We start from the raw sequence: 24,722 nt of genomic DNA, 5'->3' as shown, positions 1-24,722 counted from the left end.
AACTGGGTAAAAAAAAAAAAGAGGGGAAGAAAAAATAAAGAAAATAAAGAAAGAATATAAATATAAAGTGAGGGACGGAACATGAGTATTGTGCGCAAAGCTAAATGACTGTGTGCGTGTGTTTGTGTGTGTGCGTGTGTGTATGCGTGTGTGTAGAAAAGCAAACTTTCTGCTGATGGCAGGGACTGTTCCATGGTCCCCCACAATGGTGCTGGACAACAAAACAGGCAGCCGCGTCAGCACGACTTGCCTGTAGATAAGCGGCGTGACCTTTGACCCCGCATCATGCTCCAAAGAGCACACAGCCAATGAGAGGTGAGAATTTTGCCTCTGTAGACATGGCATGGATGTGAATGTACATATATATATATACCCACTCGCAACGCCTGTGTCCATCAGTTTCTCCCAAGGTCGGTCCTGCAAGTGTAACTGTAAGTTTCCACTTAAGGTTTTAAAACTTTTCAAAATCTGCTAAAATCGTTGGATATTAATGGTGCTTCTGAGGTTTTCCTTGTCTGCTCACGCTTTTTTGGACTGAAAGAACCAAGCAAATATCGGCTTCTTTTTGAAGCATCAACTTTGAACTGGGCAGTTGGAATATTGACAAAAACTATACAGCCTGGTGTGATTTGACATTTTATTGCTGCTCTTATGTTCAGTTGCTTCTCCTGGGGTAAGACGTAAAATAGGCTATGCTAAATTCTTTATCATTAAAAAAAGGATCATTGAAGGGCTTTTCTATGTTGCTAGTTAACAGCTTAATAGTTAATAGCTTAACTAGCAACTAATTTGCTATTTTTTTTTGCTAGTAGTGTCCTCTATGGTCTGTCAGTACATCGTGACATCATTGTTGGTTGTGGTTACAGGGGCTCACTCAACCACATTCATTGGGGCTTCTTATTATGTTCAAGGGGGAAACTTGTGGAATATTCCCTCCACAGAGGGAGCGTTGGATAACTGTTTAGAGCCCTTGTGATTTTACAGAAAAACATCACATTGTACATTGTGAAATACATGTTTTTTTGTGAACATTGCAAGAAGAAATACTTGTTCTTCTACTACGAACAAGACAATGTTTCCTTTTTAGCAAAAAGGCAATGAATAAATGAAAGTTGTCTTGTCTTGGAAGGAACCAGACAAAAATGTCTGACTGACCTTGTGCTTCTGTCTCTAGATCTGATCATGTCTCACTCAGGTGCTCAAGGTAGCATTGGCAGCCACCCTGCCATTGGCCTGCGCAATAGCAAGGTGCTTCGACTAATTACTTCTTTAATTTCAAATCCAAAATTATGCACTGAAAATAGTTAAGAAATTAATGCAAACAGCTTGTTTTGCTTTTCAGATGTACCTCTATGAATTTGAGAACTTCCAAGGCCGCAGGATGGAGGTGTCCGGAGAGTGCAAAAACCTGTGCGAGAAGGGTTTCGATAGAATCGGCTCCATCAGAGTAGAGTGTGGACCGTGAGTCAACGCGCCTGCCGACAAAACATGTGGTACCACGCTGCAAAAAAAATGTTCTAAATGACTTATGTATGCACGTTTCTATCTTTCTCTCCAGCTGGGTGGGTTATGAGCAGCAGAACATGACCGGTGAGATGTTCATGCTGGAGAAGGGAGAGTATCCCCGCTGGGACACCTGGTCCAACAGCTACAGGTGTGACCGCTTCATGTCGGTCAGGCCCGTCAGGATGGTGAGTTGTCCAGCTCCGTTTTCTCCCTTCAACCATCTAATGTTGGCACGATGCTCTTGTACTGTATGTGTTTTCGTAGGCCGATTTCACTGCTAGTATTTTTGCATGAAAGATTTTTTTATTAGCTGGCATTTCTTTTTTCACTATATTTATTCTGACAGGGGTTTGGTGCCGTCTTCTAAAAGAGCATTACTATTCAAAGCAGGAGCTGCTCCGCCAACATCCACAGCGCCTGTGGGAAAAAGCACAGTCACTAACGTAAATGTGATTCGTGTCTGTCACAGGATCCCCAGGATCACAAGATCTGCCTGTACGAATGTCCCAGCTTTGAGGGGCGTAAGATGGAGGTGTGCGATGAGGACATCCCCAGCCTGTGGTCTTACGGCTTCCAGGATCGCGTTGCCAGCATTCAGGTCACCGGTGGAACGTAAGACACTTCTGTCCGTTAGAATTGAATGAAAAATAAAGAGGGAGAAGGAGGAGGTTCATTCGCGTCTCTCTCCACTTCCCCTTCGCAGCTGGGTGGGCTACCAGTACCCCGGCTACCGCGGCTACCAGTATGTGTTCGAAATGGGGCCTTACAAGCACTGGAACGAGTGGGGAGCCAACCAGCCCCAGATCCAGTCCATCCGCAGGGTGAGAGACATGCAGACGCACCGCAGGGGCTGCTTCGAGATGACCGCATAGAGAGGAGTCCAGCGGGGAGGGAGGGGTCAGGCTCGCCATGCTGCTAACCATCCCTTGGGAATTCTTCAACCGCCAACTAGCCACACAAGCTCGTGGCTTTTGATTATTGTCGATGCTTTTACAGGCAGGTTTTGGGAGTATGTGGCATCGTGAATGATTTTGATCGACACAGACTTCCAGAGTAACTGTAACACCCGTAGAAACTGAAACAATACTCTCTGTCTACAGACCTCGTAGAGAGATTATGAAAGTGGGTAGTTTGTGTTTATTAGTTTGTTTCAATGCTATTATAAACCTTTTATTTCATTTTTATTTACTTGCCTACGTGTTTCTAGCTGACGTGACGCCAATAAGCCGGTTCACCAAAGCGTTCTCCCACTCCCGGGATCCACAGATTCCAGAGAGTTAAAGGGATGAACGACCATATCATTCCTCGCAAAGTACCACCATGGACAGCTCTCAGCTGCGCAGTAGGTTTTGCCCGGCTGAGGGAGGCAGTGTCTGCTCACCTCAAAGCAGCCGGCTCACTTCACTGACAGGATGGGGGCACTAGCCAGCCTGTGAATTAACCAGAGAGAAAGGTGGCTGCGCTGGGTTGTTGTTGTTGCAGATGTGATTATCTTTTGGCTTCATCTCATATCGATGGAGCTGTCCGGAAGATTTACATATTACACTTTCTCAGGGATGTTGGCATCTGGAAAGCAACTTTCCAATGAAGAAAAATTAAATAAAAATATTATGAAGCTGCTTTTGTGTATTTTGTTTTCCTTGGGGGTCATATAGTTCTTATAGTAGGATGTTATTTAAAGTATCACTTATTAATGTGTTTTGTTAACAGTGGATAAAAGGAATGTGCGCAGATAATAAGCAGCTAACTCAGCTTTGTCTCTCATCCCGAAAAGGTGTTTTTTTTTGCTAAATAATTTGGTCTTGGTCTACAACTTTACTGTTTGAAGTTCAGTCTCCACGCATTTATCGACATGCTTTCCAGTAGCTTCAGGCAGCGGTTTTCATCTCCAATAAATCCAAAAAGCCACACCGATATATATTTATATATATATATATATATCCATCTTGTATACACCAAACTACCAATTCATCAACGAAATGTCACCTCCACATGTTATTTCTGACCCCCGTGAACCTCCTCCTCACCGGATGTGGGAACCCATATCGAGTAATCGGTTACCGATGCCGAGTAAAGCCCAGCCATGCACGCGCTGGCGTATCAGTGAATGACGAGGCGCGCGCACCGTCGGCCACGCACCGGTTTAAAGCCGCAGGATTTGGATTAAATAGCTTGTAAGAGAACCGATGAGTCTCGGGGGCGGGAGGGGAGGGAGCTAAGGAGCTGACTTTTATCCCTTTCCGGCTCGAGAAGGGGAGGAGGCAACGCGGAGTGAGTTATTCTTGTTGCGGCACCGAGCCTGTTTACCGTGCGGCGCATTAGCCAGCGCGCAACTAAAAGGCTGCGACGCAAGTAAATCGGCTCCCGCGGCCACGACGCCGAGAGCATCAGAAAGCGATCAGCTCGTGCCAGGTCGCTTCACCGAACAAAGCCTCTCTCCCGTTGGACATGAAAGTGCAGCAGGGCTGCAACTCGTCGAACATGGGCATCCCGGTCACAACTGAGGAAGAATTGCGCAGAAATACCGTAATAACGCCCGACGATGTGCTCGGGCTGCAGAAGATCACCAAGAGTGAGTAACCTTCTCCTGCGGTCCGCGCGGCGGGGAGGGTTAGTTAAAGCCGCGCAGTCTGCGGTTACAGGGGGATTAGTGCAACCCACCTGCCGATGCTTCCTTGTTGGTTCAAATAATGTAACATTTCCACTGCGTTCATTTTGCGTCTTTGATCGGGTGTCTGGAGGAACGAGGCTCAGATACCATGGACAGCGACACAGATATGTTCTGAAGCCTTTGAGCAAGACGGATCACTTTTAGCCGGTGTGCATCGCGGGCACAAAGGTCAGGCTACTATTTGATGTATTTACTATTTGGATTGGGCATTAGATGGGACAAGCATCGTGTCAGGTGTAACACTAACATGTGTGATGGCAGGTGTCTGCATATATCTCTGTCTCTGAGTATGTGGTCTGAGGCATTGAAACACGAGGAGAAGGTGATTTAGTAGTTCCTGGTGTGCTTAAAAAAATCCTGGTGAAAAATAAATCTGGCTCTTCCTTCATCCTCACCTCGAGACACCTGTGGCTCAGAGGGAGCAGGTGGCCAGTGATGTGATCCACTGATTATGGCTGGTCACACAGACTGTAGTCAGCTGGAACAAACACAGGAGAAGAATACTATCGGCCTTTTTGTGGAAACTGTTTCCAGATTATGTCCTGGAAACAGGACTGAATTGTCAGAGGAAACTATGGTTTCCATCAGAGTGAAGTCAGGGGAGTTTAAGACATTTTTATTTTTATTTCTAGTCATAAAATCATTTCTGAGGGTAAGATGGAAATGTGAAAATTGAAATGTAAAACATTGTGGGTTGAAGTACAGTTTGCAGAGCTGCCCCGGAGTCAAAAGGAGGCCTACGGAATGTAAAAAAGAAGCCATTAGTTATGGTTCCTCAGTCTAATGATCAATATTAAAGTTAATTATTGACCTTATTGGTATGTCAAATAAATATTATGAATCTTTAAACCAGGTGTTTCAGTCTGTTTCAGTCAAACTGTTAATGGAGATTTGGTTTAGTGGACCTTCTTTTGGTGCATGATTGTAGTTTTCCTTTTTTTAAATCAAATTATATTTTGAGTGTTAAATTGTCTTCAATTTTATTAGTAGCAAGTGTGAGACCCCCCTGCCTGCCTAAATTGAAACATAAACTCTTTGCTCTCATCTCTTCAATTATGTTTTTATCTGGTTTCCCCTGAAAAGAAACGCGATGCAAGGGCTCCAGTGGGGCAATTATACCTAAATCAGCCACGATGGCGCAGTAGCCTCCGCTCTCCACTGACCTAATCTGGATTATGTGAGGAGGGCTGAAACACAGTAATAACCCAACAGGCCTCAGTTAGTGACCCTGGAGCCAGGGCGTAAATGAGTTTGTTGACATCACGGATGTCGCATTAAACCCGCAGTTAAACCCGCAGTTGTTTTGTCCTACGGGTGCAAACTTGAATAGTAAAATATCACATGTGGAGCATTTTCTCAAAGATAGTTGACGGTCTTTTGTAAACCCATCAACAATGATATTTCTCTTAATTCGAACTATTAATCATACATTGTTATCAATTATACAAATTCCTTTGAATCTTTTTCCAATTTTCCTGTTTCCTGTTTAGATCGTCAGAGCACACCACAGAAAAAAGCACAATTCACGCTATGCTGTTGTGCTGCAAGAGAACGAAATGCGCCGTGTGAGAGAAAGGCAGCAGCAGATGCGTTTACCCGCAGTGTAAATGACTTTTACAGTTGTGCTTCCAGGGGCGAAATGCCACCATTTTGGGACATTGCGCTCCAGTCTGTCATGCTGGTTCAGTGCTGATAAGCGAGGCCGAGCGCCTCATTGTCTCACCGGCAGAATAGAGAAGAAAATGACACATTATCAGTTTACATGAAGGATGATTTAGGGATATGCAGGCAGGCATGTCAGATATTATTATTATTATAAGATGGTGATGTTACATAATATTTACATTCAGAATTGACGCCTCATTCTGGAAATTCTCTTTTGTCTTTCAGTGTGATGCGCCAAGACTGTACGATGTTTATAATAAGCTACTCAGACAGGATTGTCCAACTTGTAGTTATCATGCAGCCAAAGCTGCACATTAACGACCCTAATGCAGAAAATCTAAGAAATTACAGCAGTAACACAACATTCTGGGAAAGCCAAAGAGAACAAGCAACATGAGGGGGGTATCAACCAAGGAACAGAGGGAACACCTCAGCAGGACAGACGATCAAAACACACAAAGACAGGAAGTAAAGCCAAATATTCACACATGAGCCGTTTTTTCGGGTTTTGAAACAAAATATCTCGGACCTCGTTATGGTTTCTTTGGGGATGAAAAAGCTTTCTCTTGCTACTGACTCAAAGAATCAACATTGATGTGTGTTTTGGCCCCATCCAATTGATTTAGTCAGTTCAATCTGGTTCCTTATAAACTAATGGGTGATCAATCATTTGGTCTTAATAAGTCTGCAACACAGAGCAGCGCTTTATCTGCGCCGGGCGGGGATTTTCACTCTGTGATGTCCGCCAACAGAATGGATACAGCTTTAATTAGAATTGATTGCTGCAGCCAGCTCTTAATCTCACATGCGCAGCTGTCACAAGGTTACTCTTTCATGGTGATCCGACGCGGCTTGTAGCATCCACATCAGTAATCAACACAATTGCCTTTTAATTGTTTGTCCTCATTCTCTTTGAATCAGGCACACTCAGGGTGGGATTTACTCAACATCCGTCCATTTACAAAGTTCAAGGTGCATTATGTAAGATTTTCCTATAGAGTGCTGATATTTCTGTCTGAGGTCCCACACTGCCAGCTGTTTGGATTTTGGAGGTTAATTGACACTAATGGGGAAACATGCAGTTGACAGCAACATTACCTATCAAACTACTTCTATTCTTTGGTTTTGGTGCTCAATCTCAACAGCTCAGACCGACATTATTTTTGTGAATAATCTCAAAGACCTCGTCACAGTGCACCAGGATACTTTTATCCACACTAAAACTACAGAATGTCAGCCAGCAGGATGCAGGAAGTACATAATTATGCATCCAAGCTGTACATTGCTGAAAAAATATTTTCTGCATTAACACTTGACCTTGTCATGGCTTATTCTGACCCATCTTCACTGGCTCCATACATTACATCACATTACATGTCATTTAGCTGACGCTTTTATCCAAGGCGACTTACAATAAGTGCATTTCAATCGTGGAGATACAAACTCAGAAGAACAAGTAACAAGAAAGTACAATTTTCATCAAATAAGCAGTTTCAAAACATGTTATAGATAAGTGCCATTATAAGTACAATTTAAGTGCTAAAATTTGTTTGTGCTACAGTTTGTTAGTGTTTTACTACTAGTTTTACATCTTCAAAGAGTGCTTTTAAGGCCAAAACCTACCACTGCCTTTATATGTCTTACTGTATATAATTAGACCCTGTGAATATACAGTAGTAGCCATCAATTGAAAAATGCACTAGTTTTACGTTATTTTTATCTCTTTTTAGATCATGAGCACAGAGGGAGGAAGACAATATCTTGTGTCCCTCCAAGTTACTCTCACAGCCTAAACCCTAAATATATGTATTCTGCGTGTGGAGGTGTGTGTGTGTGTGGTTTGTACTTTGTACTCATCCACACAGGTGTATTTTTTTAAACAGTTTGAGTATAGCATATGCCAAAATTAAGCATGTCCCAACATATTGTTATTTTTGTCTCCCCGGTTCAGGGAGCTTAGGCCACAGTATTTGTCCTCAAAAAACCCCTCTCACATAAGTACACTGTGGCACAGGCCGCAGAAAAGATAAGAGGGAAGATCCTCATCTGCATTCAGCTGCTCTGAATGTAACCTCTCCACGAACTTCAGCGCTTTCCGCTTTGCCTTCAGGCGCCATTAAAGGAGGGACACGTAACAGCCTGGCAGGCATCCCTTGGCTATGGATTATTTCCATTTGAAGGCAAGTAAACATATCTGAATTGTTCTTCATCACGTTCTGGGTTTAATTCAACAAGCGGTCTTCACATCGATCGGAGACCACGGGGTCAAATGGAAAGAAAAAGGCATGTGAAGTCAATCCCCGTGCTGAGAATCTGTAACTCCGGGCTAATCTTTGAGATTAAGGAGCTATAAATGGCAGGATGCTTGCTCCTATGAGTGCCACTTTGCTGTCAGACAGGCTCTTTGTGCCTGAACACAGGAACACTGATTGACTCAAGACATGGGGCTAATTTTACTCCCTTTCGAGGGGCTGCAGCCAGAGGGATTTTTCCAAGACTCATTGACTAAGCCAGTTTAATGAAAATCATTATGTTTAACTAAAATATGCTATAAACAACGCTGCGAGGCTAAAACAATTAGGTACATGGAAATCCCAATAAGATTAATATTGTAAGTCGTTATGGAATATCACCTGTACTGGGAGTTAATGATGTTTTTTCCCCCACGAGGAAACAAAAGCACATTGTTATCTATTATGTTAAATTGTAATTAATGTCACTGTTGACACACGCCGGTCCACACATACTGATTCCCCCAAAAAGAAGCCTTCAGTCGTTAGAAGGCGGCTTCGGGTAGGAACCTTCATCGGACGTGACTCATTCATTTGCATACCACTGATGCCTTACCTAAGATACTCTCCTTTGATACGCTGCTGCACCTTGTTGTTGCAGAGCAGCCAGGTGGATGAGAGGAAGGAAAAAGACGGGCTAATAGAGCTGGCACACAATCAGAAGGAGTGTTGCTAGGTGACGGCGTTGAAGGAAGTGGAGTGGAGCACTTCATGTGTGTCTATGCCTGCGTGCGTGTGTGTGTGTGTCTGTAGAAAACAGCAGGAAAGAAGAAATAACTGAAATATATGCATTTCATGGTTTAAAAGATAAGGTGATTCATGCGATGGGTAAATAGCATGTTTTATTTATCAAAAGTGTTATAGTCATTTTCAATGTTTGGGTGCGACATTGCATATTTATAGCTTGAGAACTGCACAGTTCTAGCAAAGAAAAGCCATTTCAGAACATTCTTATCAAACAAAGAAAGACTTCCGCATGGTAATAGTTGTCTTAGAGCCCAAGTAAATCCTTAAAAGAATCGTTTAACATTTTGGGAGGGACACTTGTTAGCTTTTATTACTGAGTTAGATGATACGATTACTTAATATAACTTTGAACATCTGAGATCACTTATTCCCACATTATTATTATTATCAGATTGTCACTGATCAGTGAGATTCTAAAAATATTTTGTGTTACTACTCCTCAAACCTCTTTTAAAAAGCAGTAGATCCCCGAGCAGAGGCTGTAGCTCTGCTGCTATGAGTTACGTGGTTGTACTGGACTCGGTAAAAGGGATTCCACCGGCTGAGGTATCAGATGAAATGCTTCATCTAAGTCTGGCAAGTGGCCATCTCTGATTCACAAAATCAGCTGGTTGTCGACGGCAACGCAAGGATGAATCCTGAAAACTCTGACAACAGATTTTTCAAATAAATCAAATGAATATATGTCTGTCAGAAATGTTCCCTTTTAAAACGCTGTGTTCCTTACTTACTCCAATCCTCTCTTCAGTTGATATATTCACACAATGAAACTATAGTTGGGGGATGAACATTGTTGCCTTCAGCAGCTTTCTAGCCCTGTTTAGACTAATATAAAATTATTATTAATTGTAATACACCATTAAGATCCTAAAGGGATGGTTTTAGACTTCCCTACAATTATAATTTAGAAATCCAACAGCTGTTATTAATACATTATAAAACCCATGAATTAACCTTTCAATTATCATACGACATAGTAGATATTGATTTTAAAATACAACAAGATTAAATTGGTGCTTTTCTGTTTCTGTACTGCATATTATCACGGCTCAGTTCAGCGTCAGCAGTACAGCATTACACACCGACAAACAAATCAATATGACTTATTGCACAAACACAGCATGGACCATGGACTAATATGGACTATTTTAAAACACACTCTGCCTACGTATAAAAGTGCTCTATATATCTATGGACTGTCTCTGAAAGGGTTAATTTGCTGTTCTATAGAAACAACTATAACCACAACCTACAAACAGGCTGACAGTGGCTGGTAGAGGCTGGTAGAGTGCGATGCATCTCTAACCCTCCCACTGTAGTTTGGAAGACAAAGTAAACAGACTTTTTGTTTTTGAGCAACCCAACACGGAAACAAACTGTACCGGCCGTGTGTTGTTATTCCTGGAAACATTCCACTCACCTACTGTTTATTAACATGAAATGAGCAGCAGAGACAAGCCCCGTGCATTCTGCGATGCAACAGCTTCAAGCCAACGTACACACACACGTGTGTGTGTTTTATGCACATATGCATATGTATACAATGCTTTGTCAAAACATAATTCCCATCAACATTTACAGAGGTAACAATCAGTCTATAGTTATTGCTGATTTTTCCTTAACATGATTAACTGGGGACATTACATCTTTCAATGGCATTAGATAACTTGTGATATGATTTTATGCCACTTAAACTAATCTAACTACTGACATTAAAACCATCATTGGGCCAAAAACAACTGACTAAGATTCAATTAGTTGGAAAGTTGTGGTCACAAGTGTTTCATTAAATCTGTTTATATTTGGTTGGTCCAAAAGATGAAGTCTACAGCATCTTAAAGCCCGGTGCAAAAGAATTAGTGGCATCTTGTGGTGAGTTTCAGACTGCAACCGACTAAATAATGCTCTGCTCACCCCCTCCCTTTCCAGGAGGGAACTGCGGTCCCCCACAGGAAGGGAAGTGGAGGTAGAAGCTGCTGTTATCAATAGAGCTGACACTATAAATGCAAGTATTGTTTATAGAGAACAGTTATTATTACAATAAGAGAGTCCCTAAATAAAGTCATTACTATCTCACTGGAAACAAACATTACGTGTACACAGGCATCGGCTTCAGTATCAGTGATCAGTAATAATCAGTAATTCCTCCTGTCTGCTTTCTCCCGGCCGCTTTGTCTAAGCCGACAAGTTCACGAAAGAACAGCTCTGAGCCGAGCGATCATACTGTGCTTGAGTAAGCGTGGCTGAGTTCATTTGGTTTCAGTCTTGTTTACGTTATCCTTGTTGCACTGATTGATTGCTATTGCTGAAGTGGTGGCTTTTTAGTCTCAACTACTTACTGTACACTACATGTTTCAGTAACATTGTGTACAGTACATTGCATGCGAGGTAACAAGCGTAGTTGCACGATAACACTAACTTTGGGCCTTGACAGTACTCTAATAATTCATCACTGGGTGCGGGTGTTCTGGGTTTGTTTTAAGAAGATATAGATATAAGATTACACACTGTGCCTTCCAACAATAAGCTCTAAATAGTCCTGTTTCACCAGAGTGGCATATTTAGACAAGGTGTCAGGTATGATGTCCTGTACTTGACTATAAATATCTTCAAGCAGGTGGCTAAAGCTTGTTTGGCCCATCTGCTCTCTAACCCTCTCAAAACAGTAGAGTATGCATCAGTGTGAGCTTGTGTGTGCGCAGGCATGTGTGTGTGTGTGTGTGTGTGTGTGTGTGTGCATCTTATTCATTTTGACCTCTGTTGTTGCACACACATTCTTTTTTAACACACAAGGTCATCAGTAAAAAGGACCCTTTAGCTCTTATACAACTTATAGACTGACAATAATAACTGCCCTTATCATAACCCTGAGGAGATAGCTAATGGGCGTGTGTGTTTGTTTGTGTGTGTGTGTGTGTGTGTGTGTGTGTGTGTGTGTGTGTGTGTGTGTGTGTGTGTGTCTGATAGACACTCACCACCCAACCAGCCGGTCCATGTGATGTTAAAACACAATAAGCCTCTTAGGTCTAATCCTGCCACGTTGGAAGGGGGGGTGTCTCACGTCTACACACACACACACACACACAGACACACACACACAGACACACATGCGCACGGTACAATCACCCTGCTGAGGTCCAGTCAACAACATTTAAATAACGATGTGTGTGTGTGTGTTTGCGCGTGTGTGTGTAATGTGTCGTTTTTTTTTTAATGTTCAGTATTTAATACTATACATTTAACTTGTATGCCTATTGTGATTAAAGATTTAAAAACATATTGAGATTTCAATCTCCAACAGGCCCTCAAAGTCAACTAAATCAAACTTACATAAAACCAAACAGTACCCATAGGACCTAGATGACTACACTGGAGACATGAAGTATGGCGTTAACAACGACCTCAGTCATTGAATGTCTGACAGGCTTCACGCCTTGGCACAGATCGATCTGTAAATTCCAAGTTGAACAAACCCCCCAAAAACAGGTCAGTCGAACGTATTCAGTGAGCCGCAGGCTTACGCCGGAGATCAGTTCAGACTTGCTCGTTACATCAGATATTACTGTATGGAGGCAGAGGACTAAACAGGTTTCTCATTAATCAAAAGCCTGCTGTCTTATATGAGAGGCTCATTTCTTTCAGGCATCATGTAAATAGAAGAAATAGATGTCTGTAGTAGCAGAGGAGAATACAATCTCAACGCTCTTTTCTCTCTTTTTCAGATTATCTTTGTTCTCCAGAAGAAAATGTCCACATGATCGACTTCACCAGGTTTAAGATCCGTGACATGGAAACAGGGACGGTCCTGTTTGAGATTACCAAACCTCCCACAGGTCAGCTCCCAACTATGGAAACAAGATAAACACGTTATAAAACCGATCCACAAACACCCGATGACCCTGCGAAGGATCATCTAATGTCCTACAGGATCTTTCATTAATTCAGCCTCCTCCCTTCTTGTCTTTTAAATGTCTCTCGTCAACCAGAAGGCAGAAAACAATGTGACCCAAACGCCGGCCGCTTTGTCCGATACCAGTTCACCCCGGCCTTCTTGCAGTTGCGGCAGGTCGGAGCCACGTAAGTTGCGCAATTCACTCTGTTTTTTTTAAAGCCCGCGAGAGAGCAAGAGACGTGTGTCTGTATGGAGCTGAATGGTGCCGTAAATGTGCGATCAACCCCCCCGGTGCGCGGCCAGAGGACCCCCATGACGGGTGTGGGAGGTGCGCGGACGTCCGCGTGGGACGGCAGGCTGCCGGCGCTCCACGCCACCTGCTGAGCGGGCCACCAGTTGCCAGTACTCCGGAGTCGTGTTCATCATCAGACTCCTCCATTGTGACTGCCAAACTCCGTCATTTGGATGATCTATGTTAGATATAATGTGTGATGTATGTTAGATATAATGTGCTCTGTGCACCATATAATGGAAGAGGTTTGTGTTTCATGTAATAAAAATAAAAAAATCAAGGCCACAACAGTTCCAGTTAAAATAAAGTGGAATTAACCTTTGACCCGTGCCCAAAGCTTCTTATTCGCCTGCAGGTTGGTGAACACATGTCCTCCCTGTGTTTCTGCAGAGTTGAGTTCACCGTGGGAGACACACCCATCAACAACTTCCGCATGATAGAGAGACACTACTTTCGCGATCAGCTGCTCAAGAGCTTTGATTTTGAATTTGGCTTCTGCATGCCCAGCAGCAAGAACACGTGTGAGCACATCTACGAGTTCCCCCCGCTGTCAGAGGACATCAGTGAGTGTCCACACACACACACACGCATGACCACAAGAGACAAACACAGCCACGCACTGAGACGTTTTCTAACATCTAACCGGGTTTGATTCAATGTCAAATCCTGAGTTTTGTGTGGTGTTTTTCCTTCTGTCTCTCAGTGCGCGAGATGATCCTAAATCCTTACGAGACGCAGTCTGACAGCTTCTACTTTGTGGACAACAAGCTGGTGATGCACAACAAGGCAGACTATTCCTACAGTGGGGGGCCATAAGAAGACCACCATCCACCTCTCAGTTCTCCGTATAGTCTAGACATCATACATGACATGTACCTCTTCAGGACCAGAAACAGATGAACTGATGGACAATTCATTGGCATTAAATGCTCTCGTCTCCCTACTGTTAGCTGCTTCATTTCCCATTCAGGTATTCAGCTGCCAGACCAATAGATTTCTCCCTTGGCCTCTTTGCAGGAACATCGAATTCTGCCAGTTTTATCATCAGTGTGTGTGTGAGCGAGTGTGTGGGCAGCTAAGTGTCTGTACATAATGTTGATTTCAGCCTGTGTATGTGGGTTCCACTTGATCATCAACAAGACGTTGGATTTTGTGGGTTTTAATGGCTAATAAAATGAACAGAGAAAGGCCACGGTGAGTCAGAGACACTTCAAAAAAAACAAAAAGAGAAATTAAGATACCCCAAAAAAGTTTAATAATAAGTAGTCCATTCAGATGTACATTTATATAGTTTGTATAGGACGCTCATTAACATTTGTACTCAAGAAGTTTCTTAAATTTGTAGTAGCACACATCCCAATGATTCATTCTGTCATCGTTGGTTTGAACGACCAACAGAAATGTGAACTTTGTCAGTGTGTCATTTGTTGTAAGTTTTCATGTAGCTCTACAAGCCTACTTAAGGAGTATTTTTTAAATTAATACCCATTTTGAAGTGTCGAAAAAATCAATACCATACCAATTTTGATATCCAGTATGTTCCCTGTAGTACTGAACACACCATGAATGTTTTAAGTACAAAATAAAGAACTATGTAAAGTTTTGACAGCGGAAATTCCATTACTGCAATAAATATTTTTTCCAAGTCTTGATATACATTGTTTGTTTGTTTTTTTCACAAAATATTAGAGTGAAACAGAAAAGTAAATAGAATGATAAAACTCCTTTTGAGCAGATAATAGACACTCAAAACAGTGAGGCATATAAATAATAAGAATCAAAAAAGGTTAATACTACCCTGAGGTAAGGTATACAGTTAATGACTTCCTGTTCACGATTGAATATATTCATCCAGTCTGGTTCTCGCTGACCTGTATTCCAAGTGATATTTCCTTATTCAATAGTTTAAAATTAAATGGTATCTTATACAATATAGTATTGATGATTTTTGGACACAGGTTCACAAATGTACCTCCTCTAACATTTAAAGGCAGTAATTAAATAAGTCTTTTATACATGTTTAAAGACTGAAAAAAATAAGTTGCTTGAATAAATACAATAATTTGCATGTTTGACACACACAATTTAACCTATTTAATCTACAATTAGTTGATGACGATGCCTTTAGAAAGAGAGTGTTTCTATCACTGTTGTCATTTAGTAAGTAAGTATAATTCCTCATCATTTTGAACGAGCTGCTGTTGTCACAAAATGCTGCCATCTTCTGTGACAACAGTCTTACTGCATCGTTGCATGACACCCCGTATCACCATTACTCAGGCAAGCACAGTTACTTAAACCTCTGGGTAGGAATATATGAGCTTTACTGTAACCAGATTATTTGGTTTATACCTGGATTGTTTTGTGTGTGTCAAAGTCGGCCCACTCACTTGAAGAGAGAGAGAGAACCTTCAATTAATAAAACAGTTGTTTGTCACATTAACATAAATCTATCTCTAACGGGACTATCTATAATATATAGCTGGAAGTCTTGCAAATAAATAATGAGGAATGAAATGTGTGTTGAAACAGACCAAAGAGAGACTATTTCCTACGGCAAGGACTTGATGGTTTAAGCAACCAAGCTAATACTATAGCAAGAAGCAACTGGCAACATCCATCAATATATTGATATAGTACATCCTTTACATTAAGGAGAGGGTTGCGGCGCAGGAAGTCAGATACCCAGCAAGACTCTCTACCCCTGAATAAAGCGCAGGGTGCAGTCCAGTCAAACATCCGTGCTGATCAAAGACTCTGCTTGCGTTCTCCTCTTCGTCCTCCGCTTTCGGTCGAGCGACGGCTGTCACCTCTGACATCTGGCCGCCAGCAGACGTGACCAGGCAGCCGGTGGGGACGTCCGGCAGGGTGGAGGTTGTGTGCGGAGTCACAGCGGTATCTCGTGGATCAGACACCAGGCTGTCCTGCTGTAACTCCTCCCACAGGTTACCTGAGGGGGGGGCAGAAAGGAAAACATGTCTTTTCCTGCAGGGAGACGTCGAAATGTGCGTTGTGAAAAAAAAATTAAGTGGTGATGGATGTGATTCATTGCATCTTTGCTTTTGCTTCCTCTCTGCAGACCCAAACAATATCCAACATTTTCACACCTAGAACCTTAAAACAGGCCAATTAGTTAGCATTAGTTAGCTAGTTAGCTCAAACAAAGACTTCAGTGTGGCCTGTTGAGTTGCCATTCTGTGTCCCAAGTGAATGTCGTGATGATGCCATGTGTCCATCCATCATTTCTCCTTCATGCAGCTTCTACCGCCTTTCATACCTTGCAGCTGCAGGTCAATCAGACTGGGGTTGAGCGTGTCGATGTCGTAACTGGCATCTCCCTCCAACAGCAACTCCTGCATGCTCCTGGAGCTGTACCCTGACTGCAGGGCGCCGCTGTAGCTGGGCGGCATCTTGCCGGCCGCGGGGGAGTGCAAGCCGTCCGCGGCCGACGGGACGCCAGCTGCGGGCAGGAGTCCACAGGGTGAGCACACGGCAAAAGAGTTGCTGGGGTGAGCAGCGCCCGGTGGAAGGTAGCACGGCTGATGAGGCTGAACGCGAGGGCGGCGAAGCGGCGGCCGAAGCTGAGCCGGGTCGCGCGAGGTCGAGGTGGCGCCATAGTTGGGCGCCACCCTGGACAGCAAAGAGGGGTTTGTGTAAGATGGCAAAGACCTGAGCTTGTTTGGTCTCACTCCCAGTAGACGATCGAGGTCTTCTGTGGAAAAAGTAAGTATTGATTGATTAATTGTGAATTAAATAAGATGAAGTGAAATTAAGTAGAGGTCTATCTCTGCACACGGTACACTTAATCTTGTCTTCCGTCGATGCGTTGGAGGGGCCCACCTGGTCTCGCCATGCTACTGCGAACACTGACGGGGTCCTTGCGGCGCCACTTGTGCAGCTCCTCCTGCATTTTCTCCACCTTGGCGGGATTGAGAGCCCAAAGACAGCCTTTACGAGAGGAGTTCCCGTTTTTGTTCTCCAACTTCTCAAAGCACTTATTCAGGGAGAGGTTGTGACGCACAGAGTTCTTCCATCCATCGGGAGCTGTCTGAAAACAGAGACCATTATATAGATGCGGAATATGGGAAGGACAATGTTTTATAAAATATGTATTATTTTCTTTTTAAAATTCCACAAATTTGTAAAAGCTGTCAAATATAATAACAGTGACGGGACGTCCATATATTGCTTGTCTAATCAATGATACATGACCTTCTATTATATACATAACATGAAGGAAAACAACATATTCTCACAAGCTGGAACAGTGAAGGATTTCTTTGGTAAGTGAAAAGTATCCAGTTGTAATCTAAAAACATGCTGCCAGCTTGGTGTGGCAGCAGGTCTTAAGTTGAATGCTAACAATAGCATGCTTTAATGCTAACAGTGACAACAAATTACGCACAGCTAAAATACAGACCAACAGTAAATTAAACAAATAGATGCATATTCAGGAACCTCTTTATCTGAAGGTTAAAAGGTTTGTTAATGTTTTCACAAAATGCAGTGTTTAATATCGGCGTGTCCTCTGGACTGAAGTGATCTCAAAGGGTACCTGACAACATCCAGAAAGTTTTTAGACCCATCTCAAAGGTCTTTGCCTTTGTATACTTTGATTTTCATTTGAGTATTGCTTATCATTTGCCATATGTGGCCCTGCAGCCTGTGTTTAATGTTACAGGCAGCTGTTTGGAAGGCAGCCATCTGTAAGAGGCCTTCTTAAATACAAATGGCAGCAAGTCTTTGAGCCCTTTCCAGAGGTGAGTCTGAACATATTTGATTTGTAGATAGCTGGAATCCTTTCAAGAATGCACCGTGTTTTTGTGGACCCAGAGTTCAAGCAGAAGTCCTACCCTGCAGTGCCTTCATTTTATGTTTTATTGTGTTTTTTACCCTCCCACGTTTTTTCTTTATCAAATAATTATGATATGTCCATATCCGATTTGATTTAACGATTCCCTACACACACTAAAAATAACATTATTAGAATATTAAACAGATGCCAAACCTCTCCTCATTAAACTCCTGCCTCAACAGGTTACCGCTCAGCCAGTCCAGGGCCACCTGGCTGCAGGTGTAGTGACAGAATGCCATTAATCATTGGGGAGAAATTACTGTCAGCTGCAACACAGATGTAGTTTGGTAACATGCGAGAAACACTGGCTACCAGTGGCTGCCCGGATCCAGTCCAAAACATTGGTGCTCACGTACCATGCTGTGAATGGATCGGGTCCAGTCTACATCCAGGACATGGTCAAACCCTACATCCCAAACCCGCACACTCCGCTCTGCATCTGTTCCTCCCTCACTGAGAGCAAAGCACTCGACAAGATCACGACTCTTTGCTGGAACGAGCTCTCTGATGACATCAGGACGGCCTTCACATCTTCCGCCGCGAACTAAAGACACACCTCTTCAGACTGTACCATGACTAAACACACTAACAAATTGTAACACTTAAATTGTACTTATAATGGTTCTTAGCTATAGCACGTGGTAAATCGACTCATTTGATGAAATTGCACTGCAATTTCTTGTTATCCTTATGGTTGAAATGCACTTCACTGCAGTATTCTATTGCTATGGGCTGTTAAAGTGTTTCACTTCAGCAACTACTGCTGCTCCAGTTGTGCCTCTGTGTTTTTTTTTAATATGTGAAAGACAAAGGTACCTTGAAATAGGGAAAGTGTTCGCTCATGAAGCTGTAGATCTCACTGACTGGCAGGCTTCCTGTCTTGCTGTTCTTCAGAGCCAAGAAGATCAAGATGCTGCAGTCATAAAGGAAATGTGAAATGTGAAAATGAACAATGCACAAGAATCCTATAAGAACACTGTTGATTTAAATATGACTTCACAATAAGGATAGACAGAAATATAAAAGATGGCAAAATGTGTTAAAATGCGACTCAATGTCACCTGTATGAGTAAATTGGCTTGGGGAAGAGGGACTGGGCGGTGCTCTCCAGGTGTGATTGAGTGCAGAGACTTTGGAGAGAATATTTGGAGCCGTTGGACTGGTCATTATTGGAGTACAGTCGAGGAGAGACCTGTAGAGGACACACACACAATCACACAAACACTTGAGAACTGGAAACAACCAAAGGCAGCTATGTTTTACAGATTGTTAGAAGGTTAACCTAAATATCTTTGTAATGTGCATATTGATCGGTACGCAGACCCCTCTCTTCATCGCGGCCCTTGATGCAACTCTTGAACGACTCACCTGTTGTAGAGGGCTCGATGAGCTGTAGGAAGGATAGCTTTGAGACAGGAAGCAGGAAGGGTCCACTCGTAAAGGCAGCAGTTCTGGGAACGAACTCTGCTAAAAAAAAGTAAAGTTGTTAAGAGACAACAACTTTATGCTTAATGCTTCTACATGCATGTTTAGCTACATGCATGTAGAAAAATGTAATTTCAACTAACATTTCTGCCTAAAATTATCTTAATGGCCTAATTTGGCAACTTGTTAGAAGTAGAAAACAAGTTGGGAGCACAACAAAGACCAGTTTTTATGTTGATTGGTAAACTTCAGAAGGTAAAACTTTCCTTCTTAAAGTGATTCTATAAAGAAGGAAGCTTCATACAGTGCCACAATCATGTCATATATTCTTATGAAAAATATATTGTTTATAGCTGCCTTAACATTTGCATTTAAATTAGATCCTGCTCAGTAATGCACGGTGTATGTCACTCTGTCTACTCACTCCCTTCCTTTATAAAAAGTCAGGGTAAAATAAGTGTCGCATGAACTGAGAAACCTGAATGCTCCCGTTGTGCTGGTCCCAGGGCGACGACGATGATGACGACGACGATGATGACGACGGCGATGACGAACAAGTTCCAGGGCCGCACACCTCCTGCACACAGCTGAAGGATGACGCCACGGCTCCATCGCTGAACTGACGCAGGTACGGATGGTAACGGTCCACAGAGGCTCCTCGCGGTGTTGATCCAGAGGCTGGACCGATGGTGCCGTCGGCGCTGTGCCTCCTGCTCGCCACCGCCGTCCTCAGGCTGAAGTTGTTGCTCTCTTGCCGGGTGAAGCAGACGCCCCTGCCCTCTTTGGTCTGCGGGGGGGGGGGGGATTATCATCACAGTGACACACATCGTCAAAGATGCAAATCACGATTTTAACTAAATCGAAAATAATTCATCAACAGCGAGGGGGGGGGGGGGGTCAATGGTCCCATTATAGTCCCATTTCTGGAACAAGAAGGTCCTAAAATGCTTAACCAGATCTAATCCCATCAAACTATATATTTGCTTAGAATATAATATCATATAAAACATTTATTTATAGAGTAGGAAATGTATATTCATTCTGTGGTGAAATCCAGTGTTGACATTTGAGGAAATAATGTAATAGTTTCTATATGTAATATTCAGAACATTAAATACCAGATTAAACACATAGTCCTTCTCAGCAAAAATATGATATTGCGTATATCCAAAATTTGGTTGATTGTTCCCCAGTTATTTAACCAAAAAATAGAAATATAGATCATAGGGTGATTAAAACAGTTGTCCTCTGAAAGCCAAAGGGAAACTACGGTCATTTTTCAAAATAAAAGCAGACATGGTGAGAGTCCTAAATCCTTTTCTTTTTCCATTGTCACACAGAAGAAGCCGTTGGGTTTAGACCTCAGGCTTCTTAGTACCTGGGATTCTGCCATTTGCTGGCACAAGGTGCCCCAGGGCTCCCAGGTGTGTAGGCTTGCCCGAGGGGTTGAAGGTGACTTGCCACTAATGTGAGGAAATGTCAACGAATGTGACATTCTGCACCAAAATCTGCTCCTGCGAAGAGAAAGAAAATATTTAGTATTTAGTCTGTTTCATTTTCTTGTCCAACAGGGGGTCTGCATTGGTTGTGATGGACGACACGTATCAGTCATTAGAACCGTCAGCTAGTTAGTCATTTCGAAAGTCATTTCGAAGATGTAATCTTTTGCTTTCTTGCGACCAGTGGATTTGAGGTGGTGGATCAAATCTAGTAACTCTAAACACTTATCTAAACCTTAGCGTAAAGAGTTGAGATAGAGGCACTTCTATAGAAATCCTTGCTTTGTCTACAGGTAAAAAAAACATGATCCAACCTGTTTCCTGTCGTCATGCTAAGCTAACGCAACCGGAGCGGTATTGATGTCTCATCAACACACAGCAAGAGAGCTGATAAGCGTTTTTTCCCAAAACGACTGTTTTGAATAGTGGAATCTGATAAGAGTGGAAAAAAGCAAGTGGTAAAACATCAAGCTGTTTGTTATTCTACTTTTGATTTATATTGCTGTTGACACATGACAGGAAGTACGTGTCAACCGTTTTGACGAAGCACTTGTTGTTACTGATCCTCTGAGATCCCATTTACTCTGTGAGTTACGCCGAAATGAGCCCTCTGACGGCATGAGTGCAAGGGGTGAGAACACTTCACTTTCTGCGCCATTTATTACACCAAGTCAGGTTTGACATAAGTGGGGGCACGGGGGGGCAGGGGGGGGGGGGGGGGGGGTTCTCCAGCTGAGTGCAAAGAAGTGTCATCTGATCCCAGCGGAGAGGACGGACACGTGGCACGAGTTCCACGGAAGGAAACCTCAGCCCCTGACATCAAGCAAGCTCATTAAAACTGCCATCAAACCATGGCTGTTAGGTCATGTAAAGCCAAATAATGCTGAGGCAGAGAAAGGGAGATGCACCTCTCTCTGTAGTGTGCGTTTCTCTGTAGTGTGCGTGTGTGTGAGAGAGAGAGAGAGAGAGAGAGAGAGAGAGAGAGAGAGAGAGAGAGAGTAGCAATCGTAGCTCTTTCTGTTCACCTCAACTAAGGCTAAAGTGTCCAGTTGAAAGATACACTCATTGTATTTACATACATTTACCTTTCATTTTTAGTTTCTTTACTTCATCACAACTTTTACACTGCATCTGCTCCACAACAAATGGAAATATTGTACTTTGTATACAGACTATTTCATTCCATTTTCAATGCACTAACAGAGCATTAAACAACTATTTGGATTTAAAAAATACAGTGGAGTAATGTCTAATTTAGGCACAATAATGCGAATTGATTGCAGCTTATTTTTACTCTTTACTTTGATCCGTAACTTTATTTTGTATTTTAGTATCATTTTGAACACAAGACCTTGAAATTACTTGAAATTCATTTTTTTCCTTCTTTTTTTTTAGTTTTGCCACCTTCACCTTAGACCCTGCATACTACTCCCATTTATTACTCCAAAATAGGGCTGTGTATGGGCAAGAATCTGTGGATAGGAATCAAGAATCTGTGGATAGGAATCATGATACAGGGGTTAAGATCAACATATTACGCAACATTGCAATACTGTAAGCAAGGCGATATTGTAATTTGTTAATTGTAATTTTTGGAAAACTGTCTTTTTATCAACAACAAACCACCTTTGACCTCTCATCTTGTTTTCTCGTCTTTATGGTTTGAAAGCAAAAACAAAAACTAAGGGGTTTGTGCTGTAGGATTAAAGAGTTCAACACAGTGTCATGAATCCTACCTGTCTTTTGATGCACTATTGTGAAAGAAAAAGTCACATGCTGCATATTTGGGCACTGTAATGTTTGTATAGCACTGTAAAGGAAATTCATCTTGGGTGTGGAATATCTACAGTCAATCTACAATATACAGGATTATTCACATATTTCTGATTTCATTAAAGCATGTGAAACCAGGATTAGACTCTTCAGAAATGTGGCTTCTGATCAGAGATAAGAGATTCAAAATGAATACTTTAATAAGATATTTAACTCATTTATATACTTTTAGGTAGTTTAATCTACACCAAAACATAATATTCTCTCAAACCTCTCTAAAAGAAAAGGATTCCCGTTTTCAGCTTCAGGACATTGAGTTTTCCAGCTGATCAAAGAGAATTTGAGAATTTTTTATTTAATTATTGTTACATTATTAGAATTTATTGATTTTTTTCTACATTAACACATAACACCACAGGATGAAATCACAAAATTAAAAGTTACCTTTCACTGAACGGTGAGTTTAAAGCACAATATCTACCTCAAGAATCAAGCGCAAGTGTGAAACGATGTCACATGTCAAATACAAATCCTCCAACATGCCTCTCCCACGAGGGTATTCAGAGCAGGGCTCTTTCATGTCAAGCGTAATCAGAGGACAACAACCGATATCGCGGCTCCTCTTATCGCCGGGATTATTTACTGACAGTGTTTTATCAGTAGCGTTCATATGAGAAGTTCACAGCGGTTAACCAGCATTCAGCACCTGACCCCCCCCCCCCCCCCCCCCCTCACTGCCTTCTCTCTCGGCTCCCAATAAACATGCAGGCAAACGGGGAATACAATCATCGCAGGAGATTACACAAACAACACTGTTGAGTGAACTCACCTAAACTTAGTTATCTGCCCCCTCTTGACTCCGACGTGTAGATTGAGTCAGATTCTCTCAATCAGAGCCATGACCCCCCCCCCTGTCCACGGCTGAGCCCGTTACACCTGGTGGATCTGTGCGCCTCACGCCTCCTCAACCCTCACAGAGGAGCACTCGGATTAGATCGACTGTCCAAATATGTATGGAAATGGAAGATGGGCTGGTTTCACATTTTCATTTTGGCAGCTCCGAATATCATACTCATACACTGTGTGTGTGTGTGTGTGTGTGTGTGTGTGTGTGTGTGTGTGTGTGTGTGTGTGTGTGTGTGTGTGTGTGTGTTTGTGTTGGCACTTGCCCAGGCTAGTCCAGCAATAAGATACACAGAAAGAAAAAAACCTGCTGCAACAGGTTCCAAAAAAATCTACTGGTTCTGTGCCTGACTGAATGGTTACTTGTCTGAACGGGACACGAGATACACTACCGATCAAAGCCTGTGGCGGAGAGCAGGGGCGCAGTGCCCTGGTTTCAGAGCTCGCCCATGGAAAACGTTATCTATCATTTTATACAGTTCCACTTAACCGTTTACTGCTACCATTTCTCCCACATTGAGTAAATGCAGGAGAGTCATTGGAGAATTTAAAACATGCAGGCGCACACTTGCAGCTTGCAAGAGTTAATGTCTCAACTAATGGACCCACCATTCACTGGGTCTGCAGGACGTGAAATCCAACTAGTCTCTGAACATCATGCAGCTCTCACGCATGGTTTAAAATACTTTGGTGTCTTCATAAGCATCTTTTTTCTCTGACACTTTTCCAGTAACAGTAGAAGAGAAGAGAGAAATACAGGAGAAAAGTGGAAGAGGGAGCAGAGGTATGTTGATACAGGTAGATTCTTATCTTATCCTTCCAATGAACCAGAAAAAGCCGTTGTTGCCGTGGCTCGATTATATAACTTGAATAAACGTTGTCATTAGTGAAGGGGCGAGCCAGAATGACAGAGAGAGAGGATTCATTACGGATTGAATCGACTCTTATGTTACATGCAAGGCTTTTGCCGAGCTAAGCTACTGCCGAAGGCTCTTTTTTTCCAAAAATTGAGTTCTCGGGGAACAAATTCCAGGGGAAATTTCAGTGAAGGTCCTATTGTCTGCTGGTAAATATGTTCTCCGGGACCTGGGTGTTGTATTAACAAACACGATAATGTTTTGCAGGGATAGTTATTCACCCTTTTATGAATCTAAAAGCCTCAAAGCGGTATTTCTTTAATCTTCTCTAATCATCTACCAGTCA

General features: G+C 42.5%; 3 protein-coding genes across 3 annotated transcripts; 2 read left to right on the top strand and 1 right to left on the bottom strand.

Moving 5' to 3' along the window:
• Window positions 1–1,170: 1,170 nt before the first annotated feature.
• On the top strand, window positions 1,171–2,444 carry crybb1l3 (crystallin, beta B1, like 3). The gene is made up of 5 exons (XM_037470711.1): window positions 1,171–1,248; window positions 1,343–1,461; window positions 1,559–1,691; window positions 1,976–2,118; window positions 2,210–2,444. The coding sequence occupies exons 1-5, from the start codon at window positions 1,183–1,185 to the stop codon at window positions 2,376–2,378; spliced, it is 630 nt and encodes a 209-aa protein (XP_037326608.1). The 5' UTR covers window positions 1,171–1,182; the 3' UTR covers window positions 2,379–2,444.
• A 1,203-nt stretch (window positions 2,445–3,647) lies between these two features.
• unc119a (unc-119 homolog a (C. elegans)) lies at window positions 3,648–14,716 on the top strand. Its single transcript, XM_037470689.2, has 5 exons — window positions 3,648–4,078; window positions 12,603–12,713; window positions 12,867–12,957; window positions 13,455–13,627; window positions 13,768–14,716. Exons 1-5 carry the CDS (start codon window positions 3,955–3,957, stop codon window positions 13,878–13,880), a joined length of 612 nt encoding a protein of 203 aa, XP_037326586.1. The 5' UTR covers window positions 3,648–3,954; the 3' UTR covers window positions 13,881–14,716.
• Window positions 14,666–23,609, bottom strand: foxn1 (forkhead box N1). Its single transcript, XM_037470676.2, has 9 exons — window positions 23,446–23,609; window positions 20,723–20,858; window positions 19,823–20,131; window positions 19,288–19,383; window positions 18,981–19,111; window positions 18,736–18,832; window positions 16,905–17,112; window positions 16,342–16,776; window positions 14,666–16,014 (listed from the first exon to the last, which is right to left on the bottom strand). Exons 2-9 carry the CDS (start codon window positions 20,837–20,839, stop codon window positions 15,710–15,712), a joined length of 1,698 nt encoding a protein of 565 aa, XP_037326573.2. The 5' UTR covers window positions 20,840–20,858; window positions 23,446–23,609; the 3' UTR covers window positions 14,666–15,709.
• Between the last annotated feature and the right edge of the window lie 1,113 nt (window positions 23,610–24,722).

Source organism: Pungitius pungitius, chromosome 3 (assembly GCF_949316345.1).
Source record: "Pungitius pungitius chromosome 3, fPunPun2.1, whole genome shotgun sequence".
In the NCBI taxonomy this organism is placed as follows: domain Eukaryota; kingdom Metazoa; phylum Chordata; class Actinopteri; order Perciformes; family Gasterosteidae; genus Pungitius; species Pungitius pungitius.
Note: the sequence above shows the minus strand (reverse complement) of the source record. Positions and strands in the feature narration are given on the sequence as shown.

What these genes read in the sequence shown, in the direction of transcription:
- crybb1l3 (XM_037470711.1), top strand. Translation starts at nt 1,183, where the DNA reads ATGTCTCACTCAGGTGCTCAAGGTAGCATTGGCAGCCACCCTGCCATT. An exon ending in TTGGCCTGCGCAATAGCAAG is followed by an intron (nt 1,249 to 1,342) that starts GTGCTTCGACTA and finishes TTTGCTTTTCAG; the next exon opens with ATGTACCTCTATGAATTTGA. An exon ending in ATCAGAGTAGAGTGTGGACC is followed by an intron (nt 1,462 to 1,558) that starts GTGAGTCAACGC and finishes CTTTCTCTCCAG; the next exon opens with CTGGGTGGGTTATGAGCAGC.
- unc119a (XM_037470689.2), top strand. Translation starts at nt 3,955, where the DNA reads ATGAAAGTGCAGCAGGGCTGCAACTCGTCGAACATGGGCATCCCGGTC. An exon ending in TTGCGGCAGGTCGGAGCCAC is followed by an intron (nt 12,958 to 13,454) that starts GTAAGTTGCGCA and finishes GTGTTTCTGCAG; the next exon opens with AGTTGAGTTCACCGTGGGAG. An exon ending in CCCGCTGTCAGAGGACATCA is followed by an intron (nt 13,628 to 13,767) that starts GTGAGTGTCCAC and finishes TCTGTCTCTCAG; the next exon opens with TGCGCGAGATGATCCTAAAT.
- foxn1 (XM_037470676.2), bottom strand. Translation starts at nt 20,839, where the DNA reads ATGTCACATTCGTTGACATTTCCTCACATTAGTGGCAAGTCACCTTCA. An exon ending in AGCACAACGGGAGCATTCAG is followed by an intron (nt 19,384 to 19,822) that starts GTTTCTCAGTTC and finishes TTTTTTTAGCAG; the next exon opens with AGTTCGTTCCCAGAACTGCT. An exon ending in GATTGACCTGCAGCTGCAAG is followed by an intron (nt 16,015 to 16,341) that starts GTATGAAAGGCG and finishes CCCCCCCCTCAG; the next exon opens with GTAACCTGTGGGAGGAGTTA.